The following is a 16,274-nucleotide window of genomic DNA, read 5'->3' as shown; positions in this document are numbered from 1 at the left end:
GAGGGGAAGGAGAAGACAAAGCAGAGGGCGAAGAAAATCAGGAAGAAGGATAAATTTAGTCCAGAATTCAAGCTGGTATCTAAGATGATGGAGCGATTGATTTGGGGTATGGTTTTTCTGGAAAATCCTGTGTAAAAATATAGGAAAGTAAATTGAAGAAAATCATTTCGACGAGACATTTAAAATATAATCGGATAAAAGATCTTATGTATAATAATGTATACGTACAACAATAAAATAGTAATAAAAGAATTAAACAATTATAAAATATATATATCACATGAGAAGTAAGTAAGCTGACGAGGATGTTCTTTTGAGACCGACAGAAGTTTGAATAAAATCTGTTAATAGAGAGAGACACATAAAAGAACACTTGGGGAAAACATTTAATAGAAATAAAATAAAATTACATAATCTCCGTGGCCCAACACGGTAACTTTTCAGGAGTAACCTAATATGTAATACAAGAAGGTGCATGGTTAGTGTTTTTTCAACCTTGTTGGATGCTCCAATCAGGACCAAGAGAAATGTTAACAGTGTTCGACCAAGGAGACAGTTCCGTAAAACAAATAAAATATCTAATGAATGATATAAAAATGAAAAATGTGAGCAATCCCGACCCAATTTATAGGAAATATAGGAATTCATTAAGTAGAAAGACATTAGTCCAGCCAGATCTCACTTAGAATCTTTTTGCTCAAGCTGAGACTCTAAGAAAACCCTCCGATTTTGAAGTGCTCGGAAATGCTGGATCTATTGGGAGTTGAAAATGTTTAACCAAAAATAGTCAAGGCGAGGCAAGATGCGCCACTCTGTGTTCTTACTTACGGACACTGAGTTCCTGTCTACGTATTCATCAGTTTCCGCACAATAGTCACCAACTGTGAGAAGGTCGGTCTCTGGTTCGGTTCCAGGCGCCAACACGGGGATATCAACGTCACATACACACTGAACGGGCACTGGTCGGGGCACGGTAGTCTCTGGCCCCCCTCTAGGGCTTTGACAAACCGCGCCTGGTCGGAGGTAAGGGAGCCTCCACCTTCCCCTGTATCTAACTCTGGGTCCTGCCCTAGGGAGAAGATTTCATACAGGGTGACTCCGTATGACCAGACGTCTGATTGCCGGGAGAATGTGCCCAGGATGGCTTCCGGAGCGTACCTGTAGGAAATAAACAAATACATTTTAGCGATATTGTATACAGAAAATTACTATTTAAGGTTCCGAATTAAGGCAAGACCCTGTATATAACTCAGGGTCCTGCCCTAGGGAGAAGATTTCATACAGGGTGACTCCGTATGACCAGACGTCTGACTGGCGGGAGAATGTGCCCAGGATAGCTTCCGGAGCGTACCTGTGGGGGAAATCTACAGTGAACTACTACTCTGTCAATGAGTCAGATCCTAAAAGATGTAATCCCATTGGTATCTTCAACTCCATGTTTTTTTTTTTATTATTATTATTATTTTTTTTTTCAAGATGACTGTTCCACCGCCGTTTTTATTTCGTAGCAATGGATTAGACGCATGTGGTCTAATCCACTGCTATTAGACGCATGTGGTCTGTGTCGTAGCATGCCCATCCCGTAGTATGCCTCTTATCAGATGGGCGAGAAGAGACACAAGAACTTCCCACTTAGGTGCTCGGTCAACACGAGAACACCAGAAAGTAACCCGTTGAAATATTTGCAATCGAAAAACGAGTACAAATTTTTTTGTCGATAGTGGGATTCGAACCCGGGACCTTCTGCATGGCAAGCAAGCGCGTTACCACTTACCACTTGATCGGCATTTCCCGCACTGTCTTGAGCGTATAGAAGTTACTCTCCCCCAGAGCGTGGGCAAGTCCAAAGTCCGATATCTTGACTAGATCAGGCGCGGCGACCAATATGTTACGAGCGGCTAGGTCACGATGTACAATGCCGCGGGTACCCAAATATTCCATGCCTTCTGCTATGTCCAGAGCGTATTTGATCAGCTGAGATAACTGTAGACGATCCCTGTGTATGGTAAATAAAGTCCGATATGTAAAATGCCATAAAAAAACATACTATTTCAGGTATGGTCATGATTTTGGCTTTATTTGAAAGGTAATTGTATGCCATTTAGAGTTTCAACTTTGAATAAAATTTCGGGCACATGGCCCACCGCGGCTAGATCGAATGAAACTCGGTCTGGAATAGTTACAATTTTCTACAATTTCCTAGATCAGGCGCGGCGACCAATATGTTACGAGCGGCTAGGTCGCGATGTACTATACCGCGGGTACTCAGATACTCCATGCCTTCTGCTATGTCCAGAGCGTATTTGATCAGCTGAGATAACTGCAGACGATCCCTGTGTATAATAGAGTACAGTAGAACCTCGATTATTTCAACTAATTGGGACCGAGGGAAGTTGAAATAATTGAAATTTCGTATAAAACAATGGAAAAGGGGGCAAAATTTAGATAAAAAAGAACAGAATGGTTAATAAATACCCTATTTTTAACTTATTTTGGAGTTGAAATAATTGAAGTTCTACTGTAGTTTGTTTCGTTTGTTAAGGTCCGTTCTCATTTGTCGTTCGGGAAAAAATCGTGTCGTAGTGAGAACACTCTCATTTAAATTACATTTGGGCATTTTGTGTCGTTCCTAAATAAATTAGCTAGCTACTCAATTGTCAACATTACTGCCTCCTTTACTATTAGTTCTCATCTACTCGTATCATCATTTTACATGAAGTTACTGGTCGCTAGTCGATTAAAGTGGCTACTCACTTGTCCTCACGAGGCAGAGTGCACCCCGAACCCGCAAGCAAGGAGCCGAAAAAACTTGAACCCCGCCGGGAATCGAACCCGGGACCACTCAGCCACGGTCACCATTTCATACCTATGAATATTGATATAGCTAGGCAGAGATCCATGTGGTACATATTCCATGACCAGTGAGAACTCAGGCTCCTGTATCACGCCTATCATAACCACCACATTCTTATGCTGCAAGCTCTTCATGATGTCCACCTCTCGTTTGAAGTCGTGCAAACTCGTGTCTATGCCACTCTGAGCTTTGAGTTTCTTCACGGCCACAGTTTGTCGTTCCTCATCCAGATCTTCCTTGTTCTCCAAGAATCCCTTGTATACTTCACCATAGAACCCGTGTCCTATGCGACCTGGGGGGAGAATAATCGGGAAGATTATTATTATTAATCTCTTGGAGGGTTTCAGAAGTCATTATATATAAGTTCTGTGGGTCAACTTGATAAGAAGAACCAAAAGGCAGATATTACTTTGAAGTTCTGCAAAATATATCTGCCTTTTGGTTCTCCTTATCAAATTATTATTATTATTATTTTTTCTAAAATAGTGAACATACTCTTTATGTATAGGACCTGGAAGAGAAGGGTTTATCAGAGGAAGATGTAAATAACCGAGGCAGATAGAGGCTGCTATCAAAAAACGCCGACCCCACTTGAGTGGGAAAAGGCTAAGAAGAAGAACACTATTTATGTATAAATACAATAAAATATTGATTGATTGATTAAGGTTAGTATGACTGAACATCTTTTTATTGTACGATATACCTACTAGTAGTTCTGTGAACTGTAGACCTCAGACTCTTTTGCCGAAGCTGAGACATTAACAGAACCCTCCTCATTTCTGGGACCCCAAATTTCAAGGATCGACGTCCCTTGATCTTATAAACTCATGTACCGAATTTAATTTTATCAAAATCGGACCAGGCAATCGCGAGTTATGGCGGAACACATCATTCAAACAAATAGCTACTCATTCTCCTCAAGAGGCTGAGTGGGCCCCCCAACAGCCAGTCACAGGATCAATCATTTGTATGATACAAATTCTTTGACCCCGCCGAGAATCGAACCTGGGTCTCCCGCGTGCAAGGCGAGCGCAGTGACCACTACACCATAAGCGCTTACCTTGAAGTACCACAAGGAACTTGCGGTCCAAATCGTAGATGCTCTCAATGCTCGTGCTACCCTCATAGATGAGACACTCGACTTCTTTGTTATACAGTTCATCCTGACCATAATCGGGTATGCTGGTCGTATTGGTGTACTCAGAAGACCAGTAGGTGTCTAGAGACGAGATAGAACCGTTCTCGTGACACGCTCCGGACACCAGGTGAGCCGTCTCGTAGACATGCTTGGTCTTCGTTCGAGACGTGTACACTGAAATGGGGAAATATATTGAACACTTTATTTAATGTAAAAAAAGTAGTAGGTACGTAAAAAAAGTAGTAGGTCTGTCAAACCTCTTTAAAAAAAAACAAGGTCTTTTGTTGTAAACATTATGTGTGGTATTATGTTGTTAAAACCATAAAATACACAAGACCCTGTTTAGACTGCTAGGGTAAAGGGATTTTTAGTCTCATTCGAGCAGGATAAACAAGGTATTCTATTATTTGTATTTTATGTACATACCCTGATAGAAGATCTGGTTACAATCCCTCATCAGAGCCTGGGCAGGTTTTCTCCTGTGAGGATCTTTGTGCCAGCATCCTAGCATGATTTTGTACATTTCCATACAGATGTCTGAGTTGTTGTCTTTAGGTGGCGGGAGGAACTTGTTTTCTACATAGAACTGAAAATTGAAAGAAAATAGTTGTTTTCTAATAATGACAATGAGATAATTAATTATGGTGAAAAGCCCACCTCTGTGGCCCACTGGTTCACAACATTCACTATCACCCCGGAGGTGCTGGGGTAGAAATTTCGACCAAAATTATCCGTTCTTGGGTAAGTAATATTTCTTAAGCATGGATTTAACAGAATTTTAAGTTAAAAAAAAAAAAAAAAAAAAAAAAAAAAAAAAAACAATAATAGTAGGTAGTATTAGTAAATATTGGCGCCGTCGACGTGCCATTGTTGCTTGCTAGACTTGGTGATTCCACAGGTCAAAATTTTATTCCTCTTGGGATGTCAGACCGAAATGTCAAATAAAATAAAATTAATACAAAACTTTTTTTTTCTTTTTCTTAGTACACAGAAATATACATACCATATTCAGAAGGCGGTAAACACTCAAACACAGGCAGTACAATTTCCGAACCACCACCTTACTCGTCCAAATACCAACCACGCACAACGTTTCTTATCTTCAGTGATCTGTCAGAAACTGATACATTCCAAGTGCTACTGTCACAAAAGCACTTTCTTATTCACAGAAATATACATACCGTATTCAGAAGGCGGTATACACTCAAACACAGGCAGAACAATTTCAGAACTATCCCCTGGTTTTCTCAGCGCCTGTAGTAACTCCGGTATGGAAGGACAGGGGGGAATGCCTTTGAGAATAAGCTGTCCTATTTGTAGCACATATAGGCCTTCCTCGTTCTGAATTATTTTGAACGTTTCGGGTTTCGAACTGGAGAAATAAAATGCAGAATAAATAATTGATACGGGGTTTGTGTTTGACTTGTGTTTCACAATGTTGTAGACATATTGATAATCATGAAATAAAGTTACATTTACATTATAACGTCACTGTATAGCTGCTAGGGTTTTCAGTGGCGGGAAAGCTTTATCCATTCGGCGACATGCTGTCTCCTCACATCAACCTCACCCAGCTTGAGTGGGCCCGGGAAAGGTCTACAGCACACGATTAAACAGATGTTCACCCACCCGTATACCAACGTTGCGATCCATCGAGAACTGGTGCACTCAACATGCTATTGCCTGGTCACATTATCTTCTTCTTCTTTTTCTTTTTCTTTAAATCCACACATAGTGAATAAATCAATAATAACTACTGAATATGGACAAAGTACGTTTGCTATAAAAACAAAGGTTGACATGAAAACCAAGCTTTACAACTTACCCTTGTTTACAGCACACGTCCAAATAATATTCCCCATACACTGTATCACTTTCGCGTAGTATGTAGCAGCCTTTGTCACAGTTCCTCCTCTCTTCTAGTTTTGTATAGGAAAATTCACCGCTTTAATAACAGAAACAGAATGTATGGAGAGAAGTTAATACAAAGAAATCACCACTTCAACACCAGATCATGAATGGAGAGAAGTTAATACAAAATAAATTTAATTTATACTATTGCTCCATACTGTTTCAACTCTTCCACTTTAGATAAAACTAAAAAAAGGTACCTATCTAATATATAAAAATGAATGTGTGTGTGTTTGTTTGCTTGTTCGAACTTTATGCCTGGCCAAACCGCTCATCCGATTGCTATGAAACTTTGTCAACTTATTGCTTTCACTCCCGTGAAGGTTATAGGCTGTTTTCCGGTTCGTTTTTGTTAAGCTACGCCGAGCAAGAACACTAAATGGATGAGTGACATGAACGGCCATGCCTTAAGGATTTCAGCTAGTGTATAATAAATACCACAAGCAATGGCATTGTCATGTCCGTACAAGTAGCCTTCCATGCCACCAAGGATATAATAAATACATAGTTCATACTCTTGAACAATATGGTGAATTGTTTGAAGCTCAGCCTACACTTTTTTTTTTTTTTTTTTTTTTTTTTTTTTTTTTTTTTTTTTTCGTTTCGGCCTCAAAGGACCACGGAATTCTTAACTCTATGGGTCTATGGTTTTTGCTTTCTCTTATGCCAGTATATCTTCATCCTAGAAGAATGGTCGGCCTTTCTCTCCTCAGACCCCTTGCTGTTGGGTCTTGCTGTGGTGGAAGTTATTGATTTTTTTTTGATTTCTCAAATAATAATTTTTATCAAATAATAATTTTATGTTTTCTCAAATAATAATAACTAAAAGATAGATATACCTGTTCAGAGAGAGGAGCAGAAATATCTGGATACACTCCATACGAGAATATCTGCCACAGTGTAGTACCACATGCCCATACATCGGACCAAATACTTTTCCTTGCTTTCTCCATGCTGATGTACGAGTGATGTTCTGGTGGTAAGAACACTAGTCTGTAAGAAAATAAGCAGTAAGAAAATCGATTACAAATATGAAATTTAAAGGGGGAAAAGGGTAATTTCACTGTATGAGTATTGTGTAGAACTGCTAACTTAGGTATTTAGTCACATTAACCTCACCCAGTTTGAGTTGGGCCATTTTTCAAGGGAAAAAAAAAAAAAAAAAAAAAAAAAAAAAGATACCTAAATAAGATTTAAGAAGTTTACCTGATGGGTCCATGGCACTTGAGATGTAACAATGTCTGTAAGGACGGACTAGGTAAATCCTTGCACAGGTTAAACGTCCATTTGACCTGTAGCCTATAGTAGCCATCCAGTAGTGAAACCAGAGAGATCATATCGTACACGGAATACATCTTGATGTAAATAGGAACGCCGTTCTTGCGTGAGATCTCGACGTTGCCAAACTGAGCGTCGTGTGAAATAGATATGAAACAGAGGTCCTCAATGCTGCACAGGTGAATGCGCTGTGGGGGAAAAATAGTGAAATGATTTTGTTATTACTTAATATGTATGTAGATACTGTTTTTTCCGTAAAAGGTTTCCTATTTTTAATGGAATGGAAATGGAGATTTTTACTTTGTATCAGGTTACGTTATATCAAGGTTCTACTGTATAATTTGCTAGTAGGTAGATTACTTCTTCTTCTTTTTTCCATGAAACTTAAATAAACCGCTAGCCTAGTTAGCTTGGAAGGTAGTACGCCTTGTAAGCGCCAGGTCGCGGGTTCGATTCCCGCACGGGGAGAATTTTATCCTAAACAAATATTTGTCGTTCTCAGAACGGCTGGTTTTCTCTCATCTTGTCCTTCTTCTCCCTTTGATTTTGGGACGATAATGCGTGGCGCTGAATTAATGCCAATAATTCTCCTTAAATATCTTCAGACGGTCCTATGCTCAGTTATTGAAAAGGACGGTATGAAAACAAATCTTTACGAACTTACATTTTTACTGGTATCATCATAGGTGACAGACAATCCTGGATATTTGGGACAGTACGCATTCACTCGTAGATTAGCCTGGTTTCGCGTTTTTCCCGAGATATCCTCAATGATAATCTTGTAGTCTTCACTCAGATAACTAGGACATAGCTCTTCAAATTGTTCCAGGTAGCATTGCTTCACGTATACCGCATCAATTTTACCTGTCAGGTGACATAACCAAGTAAGTATAGGGCTTTATTTAGACTGTCTAGGACTAGGAGGACAAGTTAAAATATAGACGGTCTCGGGTTCGAGGCTCAATACCAAAAAAATGTTCTTTTTTATTATAGACTAGTCGAAATCCATGCCCGTTCTTGTAGGAAATAATTTCATTGAAATCGGATGGCTGGCAGCTGGCATACTAGATATTTTTTCAATGAGGGGTTCTTAATTATATTTTTTTTTTTTTTTTTAAAGTAATGCAATATAGTCCAGTTAAAAAGGAGCTTACAAAATACCAGAGAGCAGAAGACAAGCACATGGCTGCTTGAACTAGATCCACCTCTTGTACAGTCTTGACATTATTGAGCAAGTACATATCCAGAGCTCCATATGGTAAGGACTCACAAATCATAGACACGGGGTTCGATACTACAGTAGTCCAGTTAAAAAGGTATGTAAACTTACCAAATACCAGAGAGCAGAAGACAGACACGTAGCTGCCTGGACTAGATCCACTTCCTGTACAGTCTTGACATTATTGAGCAAGTACATATCCAGAGCTCCATACGGTAAGGACTCACAAATCATGGACACGGGGTTCGATAGAGTGACGCCGAATAATTTCACGGTCGTGGAACAGTCGAGGAAACACCAGCGGTCAATGAGAGTAAGCCAGTCCTAAAAAAAAAAAAAAAAAAAAAGAAACGGTGGAGGAAAAGCCACCGGTGAATGAGAGAAAGCCATAAAAAAAAAAAAAAAAAAAAAAAAAAAAACATAGTAAATGGAACAAGTCAATATTAAGCCAGCCTAACTAGGCTTTGGAGGGTAGTGCGCCTGCCTTGTAAGCGCTAGTTCGTAGGTTCGATTCCCAATTGGGGCGGACTTTGTCCTAAGTAGATAAGGATCGTTCCCGGAACGGCTGGCTTTCTCCTATCCCGTCCTCCTTTCGATTTCGGGACGATAAAACCTCAGCCGTAACAGTTAATCCTGGTTAATTTAATTTATTAAGTTTCCATTTATTATTTTTCAATATAACTCTCAGAACTTTACCTTTCGTCTATGAGTCTAGACTTGACTTATGTGCTGTATAGAAAAGTTGAAGTTCTAATTAGGGTGCTTAAATGCCTTATTAGACTTACAGCGAGGCATTTTTCCTGAACTTGAGGTATAAGCTGTTTCATATAGACGTCTACTTTGGTTTTGCGATCCGTTTTCCACACCCCCGGATACACTTCAGTCTTGCCGCCTTTGCTAACTTTCCGCTTACCTGTAATGGGAAAATAACAAATAGGTTCAGTCCTTATATTGACTAATTTTGACTATTAGTCAGTACCGAATAAGTAGAGAAATCAATCAAAAATTAAATCGTGAATTTATTTGTAGCAAATCAGAGCCTTTTCACAACGTTTGTGGATATCACAGCATTGCTAAGTGCCTCCTTTGTAATCAATTTCCACACTTCAATAACCTTTTTACACTGACTTTTAGTGATAAAGCTTTTTTATATGAATTATTAATTATTAAATAATAATAATAATAATAATAATAATAATAATAATTAATAAATAAATTTATGATTTGATTATTAACAAAACCCTGATTAAAGTGAGCTAGAATTTAATGTACTTACTCATTCTGTGAATAAGAAGTCTTGAGTCCCGGATCACTTAACTTGACTACAAATGAATCCTCAGTGTGACAAGATACCAGTAGATTGTGACATCTAATGTTACCATGCACTATACCCGCCTCGGTCTGAAAAATTAAGAATAGAAATAATAAATATTGTAGGTACATATTTATTTATTTATTTAAGAAGTTTCCATTTATTTGTAGTTCGATACAAATCTCTCAATATAGGCAAATCTAATATTTATATAAAAATGAATATTTGTTTGTTTGTGTGTGTTTGTTTGTTCAAACTTTATGCCTGGCCAAACCACTCATCCGATTGCTATGAAACTCTGTGAACTTATTGCGCTTGCACTCCCGTGAAAGGTTATAGGCTATTTTCCGGTTCGTTTTTGTTAAGCTACGCCGAGCAAGACCACTAAATGGATGAGTGACATGAACGGCCATGCCTTAAGACTAGCCGATTTCGGCTAGTAAATAGGTAAATAAGTAGGTAAATAAATACATATTCAACAAATGGTATACCCATCCGTAAAAGCCGCAGCTTGTGCCACGGACAATCATAGATAGAAAGGCCTAAGTATAAGAATAAGCTGGTTGCAGAACTTGAGAGATTGGTTTGACTACAACACCTGTCAACTTTTGAGAGCAGCAAGAAATCGTTGGTTAGCCATTTTGGTTTCCAACCTTCGCTTCATTAGAAGAGGAACTTCAAGAAGAAGAAAGGAATAACTGCTAAGGTTGGAGTGCAAGCAATAAGTTCACAAAGTTTCATAGCAATCGGATGAGCGGTTTGGCCAGGCATAAAGTTCAAACAAACACACAAACAAACAAATATTCATTAGATTTAAATATTTCTCTCCTCGTGCTGAAACCTAAATGTGAACCATTGTGTCGCCCATCTTGTGATTCTTATGGGAGGCATACTAAAAGGTGGATACGCTACAACACAGACCACACGAGTCTAGCTGTTAGTTGTTGCTACGAAATAAAAACGGCGATGAAACATAAAAAGTTGCAAGTAGTACCTATGCTAGGTCTGAAATATTTCCAGTTTCTCGTTTACCTTGCAAATCGTTCTTGTTCTCCAAGCTCGTAATGAGTCGTTTGAGATTATTGTTCAGCAGATTCTTCACTCTGAACACCCGACTCAGCAGCGTATCCATATGTTTCTTGGGCGTGTACATCTTGTAGTTCTTGATGACGTCAGTAAATTCCTTGCCCTCCTCTAGTATAGCTCTGTACATATCTGCCACCACTAGGCCTAGCACTTTATCATCGTACTTTTCCACGTTACGATTTTCGTCTATCTTACTGTTGAACACATCATCACGTACCTGTGGGGAAAAAGAGTCATATTAGGTTATTTTATTATATAAATAAATAAATAAATAAAAAAAGATTGTTTTTTTTTTTTTTAAAAAAAATACGGTATGAGTGTTTGATGAGATGATGAGTCATATATGTTGAATTCGTTTTTTTTTCTATTTCAATTGGTTCGATTCCCGTCCAGGGTAAATGTTAGATAAGGTCCATTTGCTGGCTTTCTCCTATTGAGTTCTCCTTTTCTCTTCAATTTCGGGACGATAAGACCTTCGTTGTTACAGTTCCAGGTTTTTTTTTTTTTAAACTCATTTTCATTTACCTGTAGGAAATAGTAATTGTAAGTGGCCAAATCCAAGTGTCTTATTTTCATCACATCATTAATCTTCCATCTCACACGAAGAATGAGCTGAGATTTTTCAAAGAATTCTATCTTGGATGCCACTAGAAGCGAACTGTTCAGCCAGATATTAGTGTTCGAGATTTTGATGGCAAACAGAGGTGCCATGAGTGGTTTGATATGGAGGTGTTTGCACAGGTGACGAACAATGGTCTCAGCCGAGGTGGTTTTGGTATAGGGGATGGACTGGGGAGTGTCATTGTTGAGGAGTTTGACTTGAATGGTTCCGAGAACATCAGAGCTGCTGGTGTCCAGAGTCATGATGGTTTTGGTATCCTGCAAAAGAAAAAATATGTTTGAAAATTAAGGCAATGACAAAGTACATGTTGTGCTTTTATTAGGTGTTTTATTTGAAGAAGGGATTAATAATCAGAGTCCTATTTCTCCGATGATGAACAGTGTACAATCTTAACTTTCTTTATATCAATGCTCTGATGAAAACTAACTTTTCTTTTTTAAACTACAAACTTACTTTTTCCTACTATGCACAATCTTTGAAAGGTTGAAGGTAAGTAAGTACAGTAGGTACTAACTATAGCTTAATATTTCCCCGGTGTAAATGAGAGTGATCAAACATACTCAAACACTTTTAACCTATAATATATGCTTGTAAATTTAATTACATTGTGGAAATTTACTTTTTTGCTTAGATCATCATATTTTTTGGAGAAATTCCTCTGATAACTCTTCAGTGCTTAAAAAAAGTAAGGTCTTGTGAAGAACAATAATTTTTCTCTGTACAAATTAAATGGTTGATTGATGTAAAATAGGAAGATAACAAAGGATAGGTCACAGGGGAGCACAAGAAGCACTGCTTCCCTAGCTTTCATGGAGAATACCTCTGGTATCAATCCAACTCATGCAGCCCCTGCAATGGGGGCCATTCAATGTATGAAAAAAAAAAAAAAAAATCTGCCTAAAGCAACCCTGAATCTTGATGAAAACTATCAAAAACTCACATCCTAAACCATGAACTGAACAAAATAAGAGATGTTCAGAGGTTATCTTTATGCTAACTTAGGTAGGCAAGATTTGTCTCATGTAGCCATTCTATCAGTTTGCTCCAGGTGGGAATCAAACCCATGCCATGACCTGGCATTTCAAAAGCAGGTAAACTACCTTCCAAGCAAACAAGGCTGGATTCTACCCTTCCTTCAATGATATAATACTTCTAAAAATAAAAAATCTAAATCTTGATTTATTTGGGGTGAAGCTGAGAGATTCTTCACAATTTTTGGGGATATCACAGCATTACTAAGAGCCTCCTGTACTATTTCTGACATATATCTATAATTTTTCTTTTTACTCTGGTAATGCCGGCACCAGTTGCTACTCGATTAAAGTAGCTACTCAATTGTCCTCTCGAGGCTGAGTGCACCCCAAACTCCAAGCACAGAGCCAAAAAAAAACCTTGGCCCTGCCGGAAATTGAACCCAGCCCTCCTGCATGCAAGCCTAGTGTGATACCCACTCGGCCACGGAGGTTGCTTCAAAGATACAATACTTCCAAATACATACCTACCTGTACAACTCAATCAAACAAGTGGTGAAATTTGATACTCACTGGATTTACATTAGGTGCCTTTTCTTTCACCACATTAAGAAACAGAGTATTGATTCTTGGAATTGGAGATGATTATCACTTATCATTTGAGATAAGACAACTGTAGTTCTACTCTTCTCCTTATCAGTTGATGAATCTCGGTGTTTTCATGTTTTTGTGCTAATCTGGTAATTTTGGCAAAACACTTACTGCACGCACCATAAAGAAACACCGTGAATAAAGTAAAAATTTAGACGATGGGAGAAGCTAGAGGGATAGAAAGCTATCCAATTACAACGAAAAATACATTAACTTGACTTGATTTGGCCTGCTTTAGTCTATTTTTCTCTATTGGGCCATTTGCTCATTTTGCTCAAAAATCTCAAAATTCGCAGAATTTTTTAACTTGAATTTTTTGAAATTTCGCGCCTGTTGAGTAATCATTTATTTTAAGCCGCGTCTACATGAAGCGATAAGCGACGACTGTTATGATAATCAGAATTTTGCAGATTTTGATTAAAAATATCATTTCACACCATTGATTATAAATTTTGTGAATTTTAATTTGCATAAGAATAATCGAAAACTTTATAAAAAGCGTTTTTTTTTCTTTTACAAAAAAAGAAAAGATTTTTTTAATCCACCCGGTATACAGAAAGTTCTTTTTCTCGACGCTAGAGCGCTCTTTAATAAAGCAGTTTGGCGGATGGGCGGTAAAATTTGAAATTCCAAGAAGAAATTTTTACAAAAAGTAAAAAGCAAACGTAACAAGCATAGCAAAAGTTAAAAAGTTTATTTTTTAATCCCGAAAAAGAAAAACTTTAAAGAAAATAAGAAATCAAATATTGAATTATTGAACCACCAGCAGAAAGAGGAGGAAAATCCACAGAATGGTTCAACCAATCGATCTCGCAAATGTTCCTGTTCTTGTGGAAAACTTGGAACGTCAGGAACTTGAGGTAAAGTTTTGTATGAGATGTGGTAAAGTTCCTTCTGTGATTTACTTACATTGATTTTAGGGTGAAGTGGTTTGTAGTTAGTTAGCCTTCTTAGCCTCAAACAACACTTCTTCTTCTTTTCCTTCACCTTTTTCCATGTACAGCCAGGGTTGGTGTTTTTTGTCAGCCTCTCAATCAGCCCTAATTAGGGTGATTGCTTTGTGCTGATATTTGGTTTTGGCTACAAATTTTACCAGCCCCAAAGAACACTACCAATGGAAAATGCAGGACAATTTCCCATGGGAGGTTTTCTTTACATTGTAGGGACATAAATTAGAAATTCCTAGCATAACAAGAAAGTCTTATTCTAGCAATATAATATTTACTTACCTACACTCTCTGTTTTCTTAGAGATGGGAGTTTTTGTCACTAAAATTTGACCTAATTCATGTGATGGCAATATTTTTTTGTTCCTCCAAGTAACCTCCATGGCCAAGTGGGTATCACCTAGGCTTGCACACAGGAGGTCCAGGTTTGATCCCTGGCGGGGCCAAGGTTTTTTTGGCTCTGTGTTTGGAGTTTGGGGTGCACTCAGCCTCAAGAGGGGACAATTGAGTAGCTACTTTAATCGAGTAGTGACCAGTGGCGGCATTACAATTTGAAGAGACTAGCAATAATAAATAAATGATGATTGAGTAAATGAAGGACTTGTAATACTGTGATACCCACAAAGTTGTGAAAAAGCTCTCTGCTTTACCACAAAGATTCATGATTTGATTTTTAATTTTTTTGTTCCTTGTTCCAGGCTGCTGCAGGAGTGCCCTCTGCTGAAGTTTATACCAAGCTGCTTGCATTGTATCTCCTACAAAATGATCTGTAAGTAAAGAAGGCTTTAAATGCCAGGGCTATTTCTGCTTGATTTGGGACATTTTGTCAACTTTGATTATCTAATTTAAATCCAATCAGTTTAACATCTCAAGTAAAAATTCTAGGTGATTAAAAGCCCAATATGACCTTAGTAATTGAAAGTGTTGGCCCTCATTTTTTACTTTTTAAATTTGTAGTAAACCACAATTGACACAAATGGTAAATGGTACTTGTCATGGTACTAATGCTCAAACACTGTTTCCTTCTCAGCTGCAATGCCAAATTCTTATGGAAAAGAACCCCACAGTCAGTCAAAATGTCACATCCAGAGATTGGACAAGTGTGGGAGGTGGGAAAACATCTCTGGAATGGAAATTACCCATCTATTTATTCTACACTTAAGAGGACATGGTCAGATGACATTGCCCACATTATGAAAGCTTTACAAGGTACCTAATATTAATAAAATTTCTTGTCTCTGTACTGCATTGGTGTTTTACCTAACCAATGAAATTATTTTCCTTGTATTTTTGGTTTAAGTCTTATTTCCTGCCTTGATGTTGTAGTGGTCAAAACACTTGGTGATTTGCCTGGTAAACAGTTGAGTGGGAGTTCATCCTGGTCAAGGCATGGCATTTTATTCTCATTTGTTTTAGATTTGAGCACTAATAGGTCTATACATAAGAGTTAAGTGGTAGAGAATATCTCTAGTGTTAATCTTGTCTGGTGGTTACTTTCCACTCAAGAGTATAATTTTTTATCCCCCTTTTATTTTTTCCTAAAAATTCCCCCCTTTGGTTGTCTCAATTCCAGACGAGGTTCAGAAGCGTGCAATCAGTCTCATTTCAAAAGCATACTCCTCCATCCCCAACACTTCTCTCAGTGAGTTCCTAGGAGTTACCGAGCAGGAAGCTGCAGCTATAGCACAGGCAGAAGGCTGGACTGTTGACAAAGTATACACGCAACCTGTGAAGAAGCCTGAGGAATATGCTACCCCCAATATTACTGATGATCAGTTGTATATTCTCACTCAATATGTGTCCTTCCTGGAGAATTGAAACGGGTCATAACTTAATGTGTACATACCAATTTTCTTTTTCTACTGTCTTTGCTACTCAAAATATTTGGGGTTTTGCCCAACCTCAGAGGTGTAGTAGTTAGCTCAGTGGACTTTGGATCTGGAGGTTGGTGGTTCGAGTCCAAGTTGAGTCATAAAATTTAACATTCAGAGAATGTCATTTGTAAAAAAAAAAATTTATGCTAAACACAATGGAGCAGTTGCAAATGGGTAAAAATTATAAATAAATGGTCGATTCCTATGTAAAAAGTTGGGAAAAATTCAAATCTGAGATGAAAACTCCGAAGAAATAACTGTAAAAGGTCGAAAATTGAATTTTTATTTTCCGTTCTAATGAAAGAGTTCAAATATGGGTGACGTCAGACTTTACGCAGTTGTTTTTTTCGTCCGTTAGGTAGCGCCACTATGCAAGCGCGCTAGCGGAGGAGCAGAAAGAACTGCGCAGAAA

At 38.2% G+C, this 16,274-nt stretch overlaps 2 protein-coding genes across 2 annotated transcripts; one reads left to right on the top strand and one right to left on the bottom strand.

Annotated features, from left to right (window-relative positions):
• Positions 1–165: 165 nt before the first annotated feature.
• Positions 166–13,348, bottom strand: LOC103524755 (tyrosine-protein kinase hopscotch). The gene is made up of 12 exons (XM_026820054.1): positions 12,965–13,348; positions 11,324–11,677; positions 10,745–11,015; positions 7,846–8,045; positions 7,110–7,369; positions 5,818–5,937; positions 5,148–5,364; positions 4,419–4,578; positions 3,915–4,166; positions 2,867–3,146; positions 1,775–1,996; positions 166–1,158 (listed from the first exon to the last, which is right to left on the bottom strand). Exons 2-12 carry the CDS (start codon positions 11,660–11,662, stop codon positions 846–848), a joined length of 2,634 nt encoding a protein of 877 aa, XP_026675855.1. The 5' UTR covers positions 11,663–11,677; positions 12,965–13,348; the 3' UTR covers positions 166–845.
• Positions 13,349–13,700: 352 nt separating this feature from the next.
• LOC103524738 (COP9 signalosome complex subunit 8) lies at positions 13,701–16,023 on the top strand. Its single transcript, XM_008489768.3, has 4 exons — positions 13,701–13,902; positions 14,687–14,757; positions 15,019–15,197; positions 15,562–16,023. The coding sequence occupies exons 1-4, from the start codon at positions 13,834–13,836 to the stop codon at positions 15,804–15,806; spliced, it is 564 nt and encodes a 187-aa protein (XP_008487990.1). The 5' UTR covers positions 13,701–13,833; the 3' UTR covers positions 15,807–16,023.
• The last annotated feature ends 251 nt before the right edge of the window (positions 16,024–16,274 follow it).

This window comes from Diaphorina citri, unplaced genomic scaffold, assembly GCF_000475195.1.
Source record: "Diaphorina citri unplaced genomic scaffold, Diaci psyllid genome assembly version 1.1 scaffold118, whole genome shotgun sequence".
Classification (NCBI taxonomy): domain Eukaryota; kingdom Metazoa; phylum Arthropoda; class Insecta; order Hemiptera; family Psyllidae; genus Diaphorina; species Diaphorina citri.
The sequence above is the reverse complement of the archived record's forward strand: the minus strand, read 5'-3'. Positions and strand labels throughout refer to the sequence as shown.